Source organism: Salmo trutta, chromosome 19, assembly GCF_901001165.1.
Source record: "Salmo trutta chromosome 19, fSalTru1.1, whole genome shotgun sequence".
Classification (NCBI taxonomy): Eukaryota; Metazoa; Chordata; class Actinopteri; order Salmoniformes; family Salmonidae; genus Salmo; species Salmo trutta.
In genome coordinates, this window is record NC_042975.1 from 50346652 (window position 1) to 50362832 (window position 16181).

Here is a 16181-nt window from a genome sequence, read left to right on the forward strand (position 1 = left end):
AGAGGGGGAACCTGATCCTAGATCAGCACTCCTACTCTGAGACACTTGATAAATACCTGCCTACTTTGACTGGCTCAGAGCTCAGAGCAGCACAGGCCCCTCCCTTGGACTCTATAGGGATTTTGTTGGGGTCAAGGTCGTCAGGCAGATTGCCCCCTGGCGTCCAGAGTTTGAGCTCTCCGAACACCCCTGTCTCCATCATCTCCTCCTGCCAGGGGATGGGCACGTTGCCAGAAGAGAAGTCGTCATAGAACTCATTGTCCTTGGCGTCGATGACCACCCCCTTGATGAAGCTAAAGGCTCCCACTTCGTGGATGTCTTTGGCATTTTTAAGCCTTGGGGTTCGGGACGAACGGTGCGGGCAGCATGCCAGAGGAGAGGGGAGGAGGAGGAGAGAGTAGATGCATTATGGATATTGTAGTTCATCATGTTACAGTTATCAGGTTTGGGCCTGGATTCATTCTGATCAGCGGTAGATCCGCAATATAGCGTGCTTGAAATTGAGCTGACATATGCAGCGTTAACCGTGAATGCGGTCTCCACGAACATGGAAACTGTAACGTCAGCTTCCAACTCACACTCTCATACACGTAGATCCCCTGAATGCAGCTCACTTTCCAGCCCACTTTTCACCTCACACTCTCACACACATAGATCCCCTGAACGCAGCTCACTCTCCAGATCCCAATCACCCGAATTCTGATCACCTGTTCATACACCTGTATGTCATTATCACACACTATTTAGTTCAGTTCTTTGCACCCTGTCATTGTGAGGTATTGTTTGTTTTTGACACAATTCTCTTCAGAGCTCTGTTTTTCCCTGTAATTTAATCCTCCCGTGTATGATAGTTTTGGCCTGCCTCACTTATGACGCCTATTCCCTGCCTGTACTTTAGCCAATCGGATTTCCTGTTATTTACCTATTGCCTGATCTCCCGGACGATGTTACTAGCCTTTTCCCTGCCTGTACTGTTGCCTTTTGGACCCCCTGTGTATGACCTTCTGCCTGCCCCTGGACCAAGCTACCTGCCTCCTCCTGTGGTCCTTTACATTAAACACCTGCTGTGTCCTGCGTTTAAAACCAACTCTCTGTCTCCCTCATGTTCATTACAGAAACATTGCTTTTAAAAGGTGCATTGCCAACGAAGTGCGGTTGAATTGAATCCCCACCTTAAACTGTATAAAAACAAAACAAACACAGTTGGATTGAATTGACCAAATATGTAGTCGTTTACTCAATATTCAATGCATATCTTTGTGGATTTTGGTATGTTTGTACTGTAGTACTGTAGTCTCTTGTTAACATAAATGGAGTAGCTGGCCAGTGGTTCCGAGTTTGGTGCCATTTGTATTCCTTATACCTATATACTGTACACTGAGTGTACAAAACATTAAGGAAACCTGCTCTTTCCATGACATAGACTGACCAAGTGAATCCAGGTGAAAGATATGATCCCTTACTGATGTCACTTGTTAAATCCGCTTCAATCAGTGTAGATGAAAGGGAGGATACAGGTTAAAGAAGGATTTTTAAGCCTTGAGACCATTGAGACATTGCTTGTGTATGTGTGCCATTCCGAGGGTGAATGGGCAAGACAAAAGATTGAAGTGCTTTTAACAGGGTATGGTAGTAGGTGCCAGGCACACCGGTTTGTGTCAAGAACTGCAACGCTGCTGGGTTTTTCACACTCAACAGTTTCCTGTGTGTATCAAAAATGGTCCATCACCCAAAAGACATCCAGCCAACTTGACATAAATGTGGGAGGCATTGGAGTCAACATGGGCCAGCATCCCTGAACGCTTTCGACACCTTGTAGATTCCATGCCTCGACAAATTTAGAATGTTCAACTTTAGGAAGGTTTTCCTAATGTTTGGTTTACTCAGTGTAAATGGGATTATATACTGCTCAAAAAAATAAAGGGAACACTTAAACAACACATCCTAGATCTGAATGAAAGAAATAATCTTATTAAAAACTTTTTTCTTTACATAGTTGAATGTGCTGACAACAAAATCACACAAAAATAATCAATGGAAATCCAATTTATCAACCCATGGAGGTCTGGATTTGGAGTCACACTCAAAATTAAAGTGGAAAACCACACTACAGGCTGATGCAACTTTGATGTAATGTCCTTAAAACAAGTCAAAATGAGGCTCAGTAGTGTGTGTGGCCTCCACGTGCCTGTATGACCTCCCTACAACGCCTGGGCATGCTCCTGATGAGGTGGCGGATGGTCTCCTGAGGGATCTCCTCCCAGACCTGGACTAAAGCATCCACCAACTCCTGGACAGTCTGTGGTGCAACGTGGCGTTGGTGGATGGAGCGAGACATGATGTCCCAGATGTGCTCAATTGGATTCAGGTCTGGGGAACGGGCGGGCCAGTCCATAGCATCAATGCCTTCCTCTTGCAGGAACTGCTGACACACTCCAGCCACATGAGGTCTAGCATTGCCTTGCATTAGGAGGAACCCAGGGCCAACCGCACCAGCATATGGTCTCACAAGGGGTCTGAGGATCTCATCTCGGTACCTAATGGCAGTCAGGCTACCTCTGGCGAGCACATGGAGGGCTGTGTGGCCCCCCAAAGAAATGCCACCCCACACCATGACTGACCCACCGCCAAACCGGTCATGCTGGAGGATGTTGCAAGCAGCAGAACGTTCTCCACGGCGTCTCCAGACTCTGTCACGTCTGTCACGTGCTCAGTGTGAACCTGCTTTCATCTGTGAAGAGCACAGGGCGCCAGTGGTGAATTTGCCAATCTTGGTGTTCTCTAGCAAATGCCAAACGTCCTGCACGGTGTTGGGCTGTAAGCACAACCCCCACCTGTGGACGTCGGGCCCTCATACCACCCTCATGGAGTCTGTTTCTGACCGTTTGAGCAGACACATGCACATTTGTGGCCTGCTGGAGGTCATTTTGCAGGGCTCTGGCAGTGCTTCTCCTGCTCCTCCTTGCACAAAGACGGAGGTAGCGGTCCTGCTGCTGGGTTGTTGCCCTCCTACGGCCTCCTCTACGTCTCCTGATGTACTGGCCTGTCTCCTGGTAGCGCCTCCATGCTCTGGACACTACGCTGACAGACAGCAAACCTTCTTTCCACAGCTCGCATTGATGTGCCATCCTGGATGAGCTGCACTACCTGAGCAACTTGTGTGGGTTGTAGACTCCGTCTCATGCTACCACTAGAGTGAAGGCACCGCCAGCATTCAAAAGTGACCAAAACATCAGCCAGGAAGCATAGGAACTGAGAAGTGGTCTGTGGTCCCCACCTGCAGAACCACTCCTTTATTGGGGGTGTCTTGCTAATTGCCTATAATTTCCACCTGTTGTCTATTCCATTTGCACAACAGCATGTGAAATTTATTGTCAATCAGTGTTGCTTCCTAAGTGGACAGTTTGATTTCACAGAAGTGTGATTGACTTCGAGTTACATTGTGTTGTTTAAGTGTTTCCTTTATTTTTTTGAGCAGTGTATATTTCTTACCTGCTTCCAAATGTCCCCAGTTGAGTTATTTGAAGAAGGGCTGGGCCTTGAGCGCTGCACACTCATTGTTCTTAAAGCCGAGACGCTTTACTGGATCTTTTTCCATCAGGCCTTCACAGATAGCCTTGCCGTCTTTTTGCGGAACTTGTCTGTGAACACCACTGCATCATTTAAGATTCACCGCTGCACCTCAGTGTTTTCAACCTGGGTGGAGTCAGAGGAATGAACAAACCATTTCCATCAGCTAAAAAGTATTTGATAACACGTTTGATAATGTAATGCTTGATAATGTAATGTAATGCTTGACAATGTAATGCTTGATAATGCAATGCTTGATAATGTAATAATGAAATTATAACCTAATTTCTTCATATAGTATATCTAAGCTACTTTTAGGTTTTGAGCACCAATGCACATCCTTTAGATATTGGTGTTGGACATTTGTTTTCTGAATGGGGCCTGACTGACTGACAGCTCCTCTGGTGGTCTATTGGTTAAGCCATTATGTTCCCAAGCAGAAGACTGGGGCTCACATCCCAACAGTTCCATTATTACCTTCTCCTTCTGGTTCTGAAGGGGCCCTTGGCCTGGATCATCTCATACAGGGTGACCCCCAGGGTAAAGTAGTCCACAGTGTAGTCATACTCTTTATGCTCAATCGGCTCCGGAGCCACGAAGCCTGAGGAGAACCACACAGTAGTGTGAATATAGGCTGCGTCTGAAATTGAACCCTATTCCTTATATAGGACACTCCTTTTGACCAGGGCCTGTGTTTGCCAGGTACCTGGTGTGCCTACATATCCTTTCGTTTTGTCTTTTCCTGGTGGAAGCTCAACAGCAAGACCCAAATCAGACAGACGCACATGTCCTGAGCAGAAGAGCAAGTGAGGATGAAAAGAGTTATAGACTGCAAAAATGTCTTCTCCAACGAGAATAGAGTAGAATAATAGAATCTAACTTTATTGATCCCTAGGCCCAGGGAGAAATGTGGTGAAAAGTGGCACCCACTATGGTTCCATGGGCACACTTATAATGCTTATGGGGGCACAGCGTGTGCCCACCTGCATCATCCAGCAGCACATTCTCTGGTTTCAGATCCCTGTAGATGATCCTGTGCTGGTGAAGATGCTCGATACCCATGATGATCTGGGCTGAGTAAAAACAAGCTCTCGTCTCATCGAAACCAGGGTTCTTCTCATCCACGTTGTATATGTGAAACCTGTGGTGACAGGGTGTCATCAGGGACAGGGGGAGAGTTGAACAGAGTAGCAAGAGACATGATACTGATATGATACTGTAGTGCAAGGGTTCGGCAACAGGCGGCCCGTGGGCCCCCCCCGCCCCCCCCGCCCCCCCCAAGTTTTTAGTAAAAAACTTAACACATCATTCTTGGTAAAGAAAATACTGTAAATTTGCCCAGAATGCAGCTAATTCGGGAAATCTGTTCCTAAATATTCCCACAAATAAAATAAAAAATACATATGTGATCGTAGACCAATGAGGGTCCCACTTTAAACGGACTACAATTTAATAGAGGCTTTATAAAGGCTTCATAGAGCATTCATAAATGTTTTATAAGGCCTATCTAATGTAGATGCGTCATAAGCAAAAGTCATGATATCATAGTGACATAATAGCTATGCCACATTTGGGAATGCATCAGATGTAATGACCTTCTATATCACCCTTTACGTACAACACATTTATGTAGTGCTTATGAAGACTTTACGAATGCCCTGTAAAGTCTTAACAATTTGTGCTTTGTTTATAATGTGAACACTTGTCGTAATAATACAAGGCCTAAGACTGAGGGCAATCCCATGCAGGAGAGAAGCTGTGCTTAAAGTGGTCTCCCTCTCCGGAGCTGAGTACATCCTCTGATGTAGTGGCCTACGCACCTCAAGACCAGCCTGTATATTAGCCCTGAGGTTGATTGGTTTAGGCTGCTTAACAGGGATTACAGGGAGCACTGTGCCCACACTGTCAGGCCAGTGGCATTGGCAATGAAAGTAAACTATTATCTTGTGTGTGTGTGTGTGTGTGTGTGTATCAGGCCTGCGTGTGTGTAACAGTACCTGAGATCTCCTCCGTTCATGATGGTCATAACTAGACAGAGGTTAGTCTTGGTCTGGAAGGCATACGCCAACGATACGATAAAGCGACTGTGCACCTTCGCCAGAGTCCGTTTCTCCACGATCGCTCCCTAATACAAATCCTTCATGGAAACAAATCAGCCAACTGTAAATGTAAAAGGCCTAATCTTGCTAAAAACAAATCCCCTATGGGATAATAAAGATACCTTGAACCTTTCACAGCCCTATATGAACATAGCCATGTTCTACAAACTAAGAAATAAAGGTAGATTATGAATGGTTATTGCAGCCAAAGCTCAGTAGAAACACATAAACCTAGACAGAGGCAAAGTACCATGGAGTGTTTAAGAAAAAAACACGGATGTGATGATAGCTTGATAGGATCCTTGAAACCTCCATCACACAGTCATACTGCCATACTAACACAAGCATTAAAAATAAGCTGTCGTACTAACTAAGCCATACAGTAGCAGACATAGCAAATTATATTTTGCTGTTACACCACACCTTGTTGGTTAGCTGGAATCATTTTGCAATAGGAGATTTTGCTGTTCAGTTGCCATGTGCGTGCTAATAACTTTTGATATGATGCTTGAGGCTACTTTATGCTGGGTCCATTTGGTTATCAGCAAACTGACTATACTGTATCATGACTGTAATCCTTCATTGAGAACAGAGGATGTCATGGCTACTACTTGGCAGAGAGAGAAAGGTTTACAACAAGTGTTGGTTCTGGCTTCTGGCCCAACCTGCTGTGCTGTGCTGTTCAGTACTGTACACTGTTTCCAGGCCACACAAACACACCCACAACCCAAAGCTCGGAATCTAGTAGAAGAACACCAGAGTCCTCAGGCAGTAGCCTCAACAACAGACTCATTTATATCCTGTACCCACACACGCATGCACACACACACACACACACACCTGCTATATCCTACTGTACTGTGTGAGGTATACGGTTTCCACTTTTCAGGCCCGAGTCAGCCTGGTTTGAGCAAAAGGTTAATACTACCCACTAATGCGTAGACACTAGCTCTCTATGTCTGGCTGCTCTGAGCTGCTTTACACCTGGGGTCTCTCACAGAGACACAAGCCTCTTGCCCTTGATTAGGGTGAACTAAATCTCTCTCTGCTGCGCTCACATAGCTGCCTGGTGTAATCTTGTCTCACTAGCTAGTACATCTTGGAACACTTTGCATAAGGACCTGAAACTAGATCATTTTATTCCAATAGATGCTTATAAATCACAGTTTGGATGGCTACTGACCACGAATTGCACATGTTTTATACACCTGCTCTTTTAAGCTTTCTTATGCACTGTGCACCATTTTAACTTCCATTCATTGTTGATTTATGTTGTGTTTACAATGTACTGTACGCTGCTTTCTTGACCAGGCCTCACTTGTAAAAGAGTGTCAATGAGGTCAATGTGACCTCTGGTTAAATAAAGGGTAAATAAATAGAAAAATTACTCCTGTGCCCCTTTTATACCTGTAGCTGGCTGTGTCCATGTGCTTTATTAAGTAGGTGTTCTGTTGATGTTTAAGAAAAGGACCCTCACGTCACATAGCTTGGGCCGTCTTGACTCAATAACTAGAACTCTCTTTCAGCTTTTCAACCTGACTGTGTTTAACATGTGGATTTTGCTGTGTTGATGTTTAAGAAAAAGTGTGAAAAAGCTGTGTGTTTGACTGATTTGATTGATTGTTTGTTTGTTGGACACAGAGTTTAGGGCTACAGTGGTGAGAGGAGGTTTCAAGTTTAAGTTTCATTCACTTCATTCAAGTAACTGCCACTACAAGGGAGTGAATATTTTTTTACCTCGTAGCCTTTGTTTCTTCAGCCTTTTTTTGTCCAGCTTTTTGTTGGCGTACATCTTGCCTGTGGCCTTCATCTGGCAGGCGTGTACCTCCCCAAACCCTCCCTTCCCCAGCACTCTGAAATCCATGAACCAGTCCTCATCAATGGGCTGGGTTTCCAACCACTTGAACTGGATGTAACGCAGGAAGTACATGCTGTTCTTGAAGCCGGACATAGCCTTGGTCTCGAGGTGCTTTAAAAGCTGCTGCTCACTCTTTTTGAACAGGTCTCCGCGGATGTTGTTGTGGTCTTCCTTGATGCGTGTCACAGCCTTCTCCTCCAGGAAGCTGCAGAAGATCTTGGATTCGTAGAACTTGTTGACTATCTTCTGGGCCTTCTGCACCCGGTACTTCTCCTGGGTGATGTTGTAATCCTCCATGTCCTTCCAGAGTTCGCAGGCGTTCTTGTGGGTTGCATCACTCTCCAGGTACTGCTGGAAGAGCCGTTTGCCAATGGGCTGCTTGACACACATGCTGTCGAAGCCGGAGTCCACCGTGGTCTTCATGTGCTCGCTCTTCTTGATGTGCGGGAGCTTGAGCTTGGCACGAAACTTCTTGTCACGCATGGTCGACGCCGCCGTGCCATCGACACTACCACGGGCTGACACATAGGCCGAGTTGGCCACAATGTTTTGCAGAACACCCATATCCATGGCTGGACCTCCACCTAGTACATGGTAGAGGAAGAAAGGAGTTAAATATTTTGCATTTATTTATTGATCTAAAGGTTATGAAGAACACACTGGTGCCATCCACAAGGTCGCTGGTTCAATTTCCGATGTGGTATTTGTTTTCTAAACTTATCCCAACTCTTAACCCTCAAGTTAACCAATTGGGATTTCTGCCTAAATTTAACCCAATCCCTGACCATAACCACTCACATTGCTTGCCTAAATGTAACCCGACCCTAACCTTAACCAATTGGGATTACTTCCCTAAACTTAACCAATCACATTGCTTGCCTAAATGTAGCTTCCCTCAGAACAAGACAAATTTCATTCTGCCATTTATTACCTTGTCTTGAACCATGCCAGTGGAGAATTGTAGATCTTTAATTATGTCTTTGTAACAGAGGTCTCTTGAGTTGAGATTTACCTTAATCCTGTGCCCTGGACCGGATACAAGTATTGAAAGTGATACTGTTCAAGTTAACTGGATAACTCCTGGCTTCTGAATCTCCCAAAGCCAATTAAGACTATCTCTGTTAATAACTCAGTTTTGATCTGCTGCCACTGACATGTGGTTAGATGGCAAACTCAATCATGTTTAAAGGTGCAGTGGAGTGGGATAGGTTTTAAGCAAGAAGAATATGTGTTACCCAAACTACTCTATTTCAACATCATTCACTATTCTGTTACACAGTTGTTATGCAATTAATCTTATTTAACCAAATTATTTGATACCTTCAATATGTATGCAGTGTTGGTCAGGAAGTATTTTAATGCTATGTTATCATAAACAGGTTTTTGTTAAATCGTCTAACAGTTGATTAGACAAACAGTGCCTTCAGTATTCATACCCCTTGACTTATTCAACATTTTGTTTTGTTACAGCCAGAATTCAAAATGTATTAAATGTTTTTTTTCTCAACCATCTACACAATACTCCATAATGACAAAGTGAAAACATGTTTTTAGAAATGTTTGCAAATTAATTGACAATGAAAAACAGTAATATCTCATTTACATAAGTATTCACATCTCTGAGTCAACACTTTGTAGAAGAACCTTTGGCAGCGATTACAGCTGTGAGTCTCTGAGAGCTTTCCACAACTGGATTGTGCAACATTTGCACATTATTATTTTCAAAATTCTTCAAGCTCTGTCAAATTGGTTGTTGATAGTTAATTAGACAACCATTTTCAGGTCTTACCATAGCTTTTCAAAACTGTAACTCGGCCAGTCAAGAACATTCACTGTCTTTTTGGTAAGCAACTCCAGTGTAGATTTGGCCTTGTGTTTTAGATTATTGTCCTGCTGAAAGGTGAATTCATCTCACAGTGTCTGGTGGAAAGCAGACTGAGATCCAGGTTTTCCTCCAGGATTTTGCCTGTGCTTAGCTCCATTCCATATCTTTCATAATCCTGAGAAACTCCCCAGTCCTTAACGATTACAAGCATACCCTAAACATGATGCAGCCACCACAACACTTGAAAATATGGAGAGTGGAACTCGGTAATGTGGTGTATTGGATTTGCCCCAAACATACAGTGCCTTCGGAAAGTATTCAGACCCCTTGACTTTTTCCACATTTTGTTACATTACAGCCTTATTCTAAAATTGATTCAATTATTTTTTTCTCATCAATCTACACAAAATAACTCAGAATGACAAAGCGAAAGCAACTTTTTATTAATTTTAGCAAATTAATAAGAAACAGAAATACCTTATTTACATACGTTTTCAGACCCTTTGCTATGTGACTCAAAAATGAGCTCAGGTGCATCCTGTTTCTATTGATCATTCTTGAGATGTTTCTGCAATTTGATTGGAGTCCACCTGTGGTAAATTCAATTGATTGGACATGATTTGGAAAGGCACACACTTGTCAATTTAAGGTCCCACAGTTGACAGTGCATGTCAGAGCAAAAACCAAACAATGAGGTTAAAGGAATTGTCCGTAGAGCTCCGAGACAAGATTGTGTTCAGGCACAGATCTGGGGAAGGGTACCAAAACATTTCTGCAGCATTGAAGGTCCCCAGGAACACAGTGGCCTCCATCATTGTTAAATGGAAGAAGTTTGGAACCACCAAGACTCTTCCTAGAGTTGGACGCTCAGCCAAATTGAGCAATCGGGGGAGAAGGGCCTTATTCAGGGAGGTGACCAAGAACCCGATGATCACTCTGACAGAGCTCCAGAGTTCCTCTGTGGAGATGGTTGTCCTTCTGGAAGGTTATCCCATCTCTGCAACACCACCAATCAGGCCTTTATGATAGTGGCCAGACGGAAGCCACTCCTCAGTAAAAGGCACATGGCAGCCGCTTGGAGCTTGCCAAAAGGCACCTAAAGGACTCTCAGACCATGAGAAACAAGATTCTCTGGTCTGATGAAACCAAGAGAATGAACTCTTTGGCCTAAATGTGAAGTGTCACGTCTGGAGGAAACCTGGCACCATCCCTACGGTGAAGCATGGTGTATGCAGCATCGTGCTGTGGGGATGTTTTTCAGCGGCAGGGACTGGAAGACTAGTCAAGATTGAGGGAAAGATGAACGGAGCAAAATACAGAGAGATCCTTGATGAAAACCTGTTCCAGAGCGCTCAGGACCTCAGACTGGGGTGAAGGTTCACCTTCCAATAGGACAACGACCCTAAGCACACAGTCAGGATAACGCAGAAGTGGCTTCGGGACAAGTCTCTGAATGTCCTTGAGTGGCCCAGCCAGACTCCGGACCTGAATCCGATTGAACATCTCTGGAGAGACCTGAAAATAGCTGTGCAGCGACGCTCCCCAGCCAACCTGACAGAGCTTGAGAGGATCTGCAGAGAAAAAGGGAGAAACTCCCCAAATAAAGGTGTGCCAAGCTTGTAGCGTCATACCCAAGAAGACTCAAAGCTGATATCGCTGCTTCAACAAAGTACTGAGTAAAGGGTCTGAATACTTATCTAAATGTGATATTTCAGGGTTTTTTTATATACATTTGCAAAAAATTCTAAAAACCTGTTTTTGCGTGTGTAGATTGATGTGGAATTTTTTTTTTAATGCATTTTAGAATAAGGCTGTAATGTAACAAAATGTGGAAAAAGTCAAGGGGTCTGAATACTTTCCGAATACACTGTAACTTTGTATTAGGACAAAAAGTGAATTGCTTTGCCACATTTTTTGCAGTATTACTTTGGTGCCTTGTTGCAAACAGGATGCATGTTTTGCAATATTTTTATTCTCCAGGCTTCTTTCTTTTCACTCTGTCAATTAGGTTCGTATTGTGGAGTAAATACAACGCTGTTGATCCATCCTCAATTTTCTCCATCAAAGCCATTAAACTCTGCAACTGTTCTAAAGTCGCAATTGGCCTCATGGTGAAATCCCTGAGCATTTCCTTCTCCGGCAATTGAGTTAATAAGGACGCCTGTATCTTTGTAGTGCTTGGGTGTATTGATACACCATCCAAATTGAAATTAATATATTCACCATGCATGCTCAAAGGGATATTCAATGTCTGCGGGGGGGGGGGGGGGTAGAAGGATTACTTTATCCTATCCCAGGTATTCCTTAAAGAGGTGGGGTTTCAGGTGTTGACTCCGCTGTCCTGGCATCGTGAGGGAGCTTGTTCCACCATTGGGGTGCCAGAGCAGCGAACAGTTTTGACTGGGCTGAGCGGGAACTGTGCTTCCGCACAGGTAAGGAGGCGAGCAGGCCAGAGGTGGATGAACGCAGTGCCCTTCTTTGGGTGTAGGGACTGATCAGAGCCTGAAGGTAAGGAGGTGCCGTTCCCCTCACAGCTCCGTAGGCAAGCACCATGGTCTTGTAGCAGATGCGAGCTTCAACTGGAAGCCAGTGGAGTGTGCAGAGGAGCGGGGTGACGTGCGAGAACTTGGGAAGGTTGAACACCAGACGGGCTGCGGCGTTCTGGATGAGTTGTAAGGGTTCAATGGCACAGGCAGGGAGCCCCGCCAGCAGCGAGTTGCAGTAATCCAGACGGGAGATGACAAGTGCCTGGATTAGGACCTGCGCCGCTTCCTGTGTAAGGCAGGGTCGTACTCTGCGAATGTTGTAGAGCATGCACCTACAGGATCGGGTCACCGCCTTGATGTTAGCTGAGAACGACAGGGTGTTGTCCAGGGTCACGCCAAGGCTCTTAGCACTCTGGGAGGAGGACACAATGGAGTTGTCAACCGTGATGGCGAGATCATGGAACGGGCAGTCCTTCCCCGGGAGGAAAATCAGCTCCGTCTTGCCGAGGTTCAGCTTGAGGTGGTGATCCGTCATCCACACTGATATGTCTGCCAGACATGCAGAGATGCGATTCGCCACCTGGTTATCAGAAGGGGGAATGGAGAAGATTAATTGTGTGTCGTCTGCGTAGCAATGATAGGAGAGACCATGTGAGGATATGACAGAGCCAAGTGACTTGGTGTATAGCGAGAATAGGAGAGGGCCTAGAACTGAGCCCTGGGGGACACCAGTGGTGAGAGCACGTGGTGCGGAGACGGATTCTCGCCACGCCACCTGGTAGGAGCGACCTGTCAGGTAGGACGCAATCCAAGAGTGAGCCGCGCCGGAGATGCCCAACTCGGAGAGGGTGGAGAAGAGGATCTGATGGTTCACAGTATCAAAGGCAGCAGATAGGTCTAGAAGGATGAGAGCAGAGGAGAGAGAGTTAGCTTTAGCAGTGCGGAGAGCCTCCGTGACGCAGAGAAGAGCGGTCTCAGTTGAATGGCCAGTCTTGAAACCTGACTGATTTGGATCAAGAAGGTAATTCTGAGAGAGATAGCAAGAGAGCTGGCCAAGGACGGCACGCTCAAGAGTTTTGGAGAGAAAAGAAAGAAGGGATACTGGTCTGTAGTTGTTGACATCGAAGGGATCGAGTGTAGATTTTTTCAGAAGGGGTGCAACTCTCGCTCTCTTGAAGACGGAAGGGACGTAGCCAGCGGTCAAGGATGAGTTGATGAGCGAGGTGAGGTAGGGGAGAAGGTCTCCGGAAATGGTCTGGAGAAGAGAGGAGGGGATAGGGCCAAGCGGGCAGGTTGTTGGGCGGCCGGCCATCACAAGTCGCAAGATTTCATCTGGAGAGAGAGGGGAAAAAGAGGGCAAAGCATAGGGTAGGGCAACGTGAGCAGGACCAGCGGTGTCGTTTGACTTAACCTCTCTAGGGTAGGTGGCACCAAATGGTCCCACCTACGTAACAGCCAGTGGAATCCTGTGGCGCGTTATTCAAATACCTTAGAAATGCTATTACTTCAATTTCTCAAACATATGACTATTTTACAGCATTTTAAAGACAAGACTCTCGTTAATCTAACCACACTGTCCAATTTCAAAAAGGCTTTACAACGAAAGCAAAACATTAGATTATGTCAGCAGAGTACCCAGCCAGAAATAATCAGACACCCATTTTTCAAGCTAGCATATAATGTCACAAAAACCCAGAAGACAGCTAAATGCAGCACTAACCTTTGATGATCTTCATCAGATGACACACCTAGGACATTATGTTATACAATACATGCATGTTTTGTTCAATCAAGTTCATATTTATATCAAAAACCAGCTTTTTACATTAGCATGTGACGTTCAGAACTAGCATACCCCCCGCAAACTTCCGGCGAATTTACTAACAATTTACTAAATTACTCACGATAAACGTTCACAAAAAGCATAACAATTATTTTAAGAATTATAGATACAGAACTCCTCTATGCACTCGATATGTCCGATTTTAAAATAGCTTTTTGGTGAAAGCACATTTTGCAATATTCTAAGTAGATAGCCCGGCATCACAGGGCTAGCTATTTAGACACCCAGCAAGTTTAGCCTTCACCAAACTCCGATTTACTATTAGAAAAGTTTGATTACCTTTGGTGTTCTTCGTCAGAATGCACTCCCAGGACTGCTACTTCAATAACAAATGTTGGTTTGGTCCCAAATAATCCATAGTTATGTTCAAACAGCGGCGTTTTGTTCGTGCGTTCAAGACACTATCCGAATGGTAAATAAGGGTTACGAGCACGGCGCATTTCGTGACAAAAAAATTCTAAATATTCCATTACCGTACTTCGAAGCATGTCAACCGCTGTTTAAAATCAATTTTTATGCCATTTTTCTCGTAAAAAAGCGATAATATTCCGACCGGGAATCTGCGTTTAGGTAAATAGACGAAAGAAAATAAAGCACGGGATCGACTGGTGCACGCGCCTAAGCCCATTATCCTTTTATCGGCCACTTGCCAAAAGCGCAAATGTGTTTCAGCCTGGGGCTGGAATGACATCATTCAGCTTTTACCCGGGCTCTGAGAGCCTATGGGAGCCATAGGAAGTGTCACGTTACAGCAAAGATCCTCAGTCTTCAATAAACAGAGACAAGAAGAACAAGATCTTGTCAGAGAGGGCACTTCCTTTAAGGAATCTTCTCAGGTTTTTGCCTGCCATATGAGTTCTGTTATACTCACAGACACCATTCAAACAGTTTTAGAAACTTTAGGGTGTTTTCTATTCAAAGACAATAATTATATGCATATTCTAGTTACTGGGTAGGAGTAGTAACCAGATTAAATCGGGTACAATTTTTATCCGGCCGTGTAAATACTGCCCCCTAGCCCTAACAGGTTAACAAACGAGGATCGAATGCCGTCAACCTTCTTTTCAAAATGGTTGACGAAGTCATCCGCAGAGAGGGAGGGGGGGGGATTCAGGAGGGAGGAGAAGGTGGCAAAGAGCTTCCTAGGGTTAGAGGCAGATGCTTGGAATTTAGAGTGGTAGAAAGTGGCTTTAGCAGCAGAAACAGAGGAAGAAACTGTAGAGAGGAGGGAGTGAAAAGATGCCAGGTCCGCAGGGAGGCTAGTTTTCCTCCATTTCCGCTCGGCTTCCCAGAGCCCTGTTCTGTGAGCTCGCAATGAGTCGTCAAGCAACGGAGCAGGAGGGGAGGACCGAGCCGGACGGGAGGATAGGGGACATAGAGTGTCAAAGGATGCAGAAAGGGAGGAGAGGAGGGTTGAGGAAGCAGAATCAGGAGATTGGTTGGAGAAGGATTGAGCAGAGGGAAGAGATGATAGGATGGAAGAGGAGAGAGTAGCAGGAGAGAGAGAGCGAAGGTTGCGACAGCGCAATACCATCTGAGTAGGGGCAGAGTGAGTAGTGTTGGAGGAGAGCGAGAGGGAAAAGGATACAAGGTAGTGGTTGGAGACTTGGAGGGGAGTTGCAGTGAGATTAGTAGAAGAACAGCATCTAGTAAAGATGAGGTCAAGCGTATTGCCTGCCTTGTGAGTAGGGGGGGACGGTGAGAGGGTGAGGTCAAAAGAGGAGAGGAATGGAAAGAAGGAGGCAGAGAGAAATGAGTCAAAGGTAGACGTAGGGAGGTTAAAGTCACCCAGAACTGTGAGGGGTGAGCCATCCTCAGTAAAGGAACTTATCAAGGCGTCAAGCTCATTGATGAACTCTCCAAGGGAACCTGGAGGGCAATAAATGATAAGGATGTTAAGCTTGAATGGGCTAGTGACTGTGACAGCATGGAATTCAAATGAGGAGATAGACAGATGGGTCAGGGGAGAAAGAGAGAATGTCCACTTGGGAGAGATGAGGATTCCAGTGCCACCACCCCGCTGACCAGATGCTCTCGGGGTATGCGAGAACACATGGTCAGACGAGGAGAGAGCTGTAGGAGTAGCAGTGTTTTCTGTGGTAATCCATGTTTCCGTCAGCGCCAAGAAGTCGAGGGACTGGAGGGTAGCATAGGCTGAGATGAACTCTGCCTTGTTGGCCGCAGACTGGCAGTTCCAGAGGCTGCCGGAGACCTGGAACTCCACGTGGGTCGTGCGCGCTGGGACCACCAGGTTAGAGTGGCAGCGGCCACGCGGTGTGAAGCGTTTGTGTGGCCTGTGCAGAGAGGAGAGAACAGGGATAGGCAGACACATGGTTGACAGGCTACAGGAGAGGCTTATCTAATGCAAAAGAGATTGGAATGAACACTCAATGACACTCAATGACTCTCAAATATAACTTTCCAACTTCCACTTTAGAAATTATAATTGATGTAAACTACAGTGGTTCAATGTTACCAGGAATAGGCTCAAACTTAGTTT

The 16181-nt window shown here is 45.3% G+C and overlaps 1 protein-coding gene across 1 annotated transcript; it reads right to left on the minus strand.

Annotated features, from left to right (window-relative positions):
- Positions 1–31: 31 nt before the first annotated feature.
- On the minus strand, positions 32–8097 carry LOC115153778 (rhodopsin kinase). Its single transcript, XM_075074241.1, is given in 10 exon segments — positions 32–334; positions 336–373; positions 3496–3619; positions 3622–3705; positions 4056–4171; positions 4277–4360; positions 4554–4711; positions 5568–5695; positions 7407–7419; positions 7421–8097. Coding segments are annotated over 10 exon segments (1725 nt in total).
- Positions 8098–16181: the final 8084 nt, after the last annotated feature.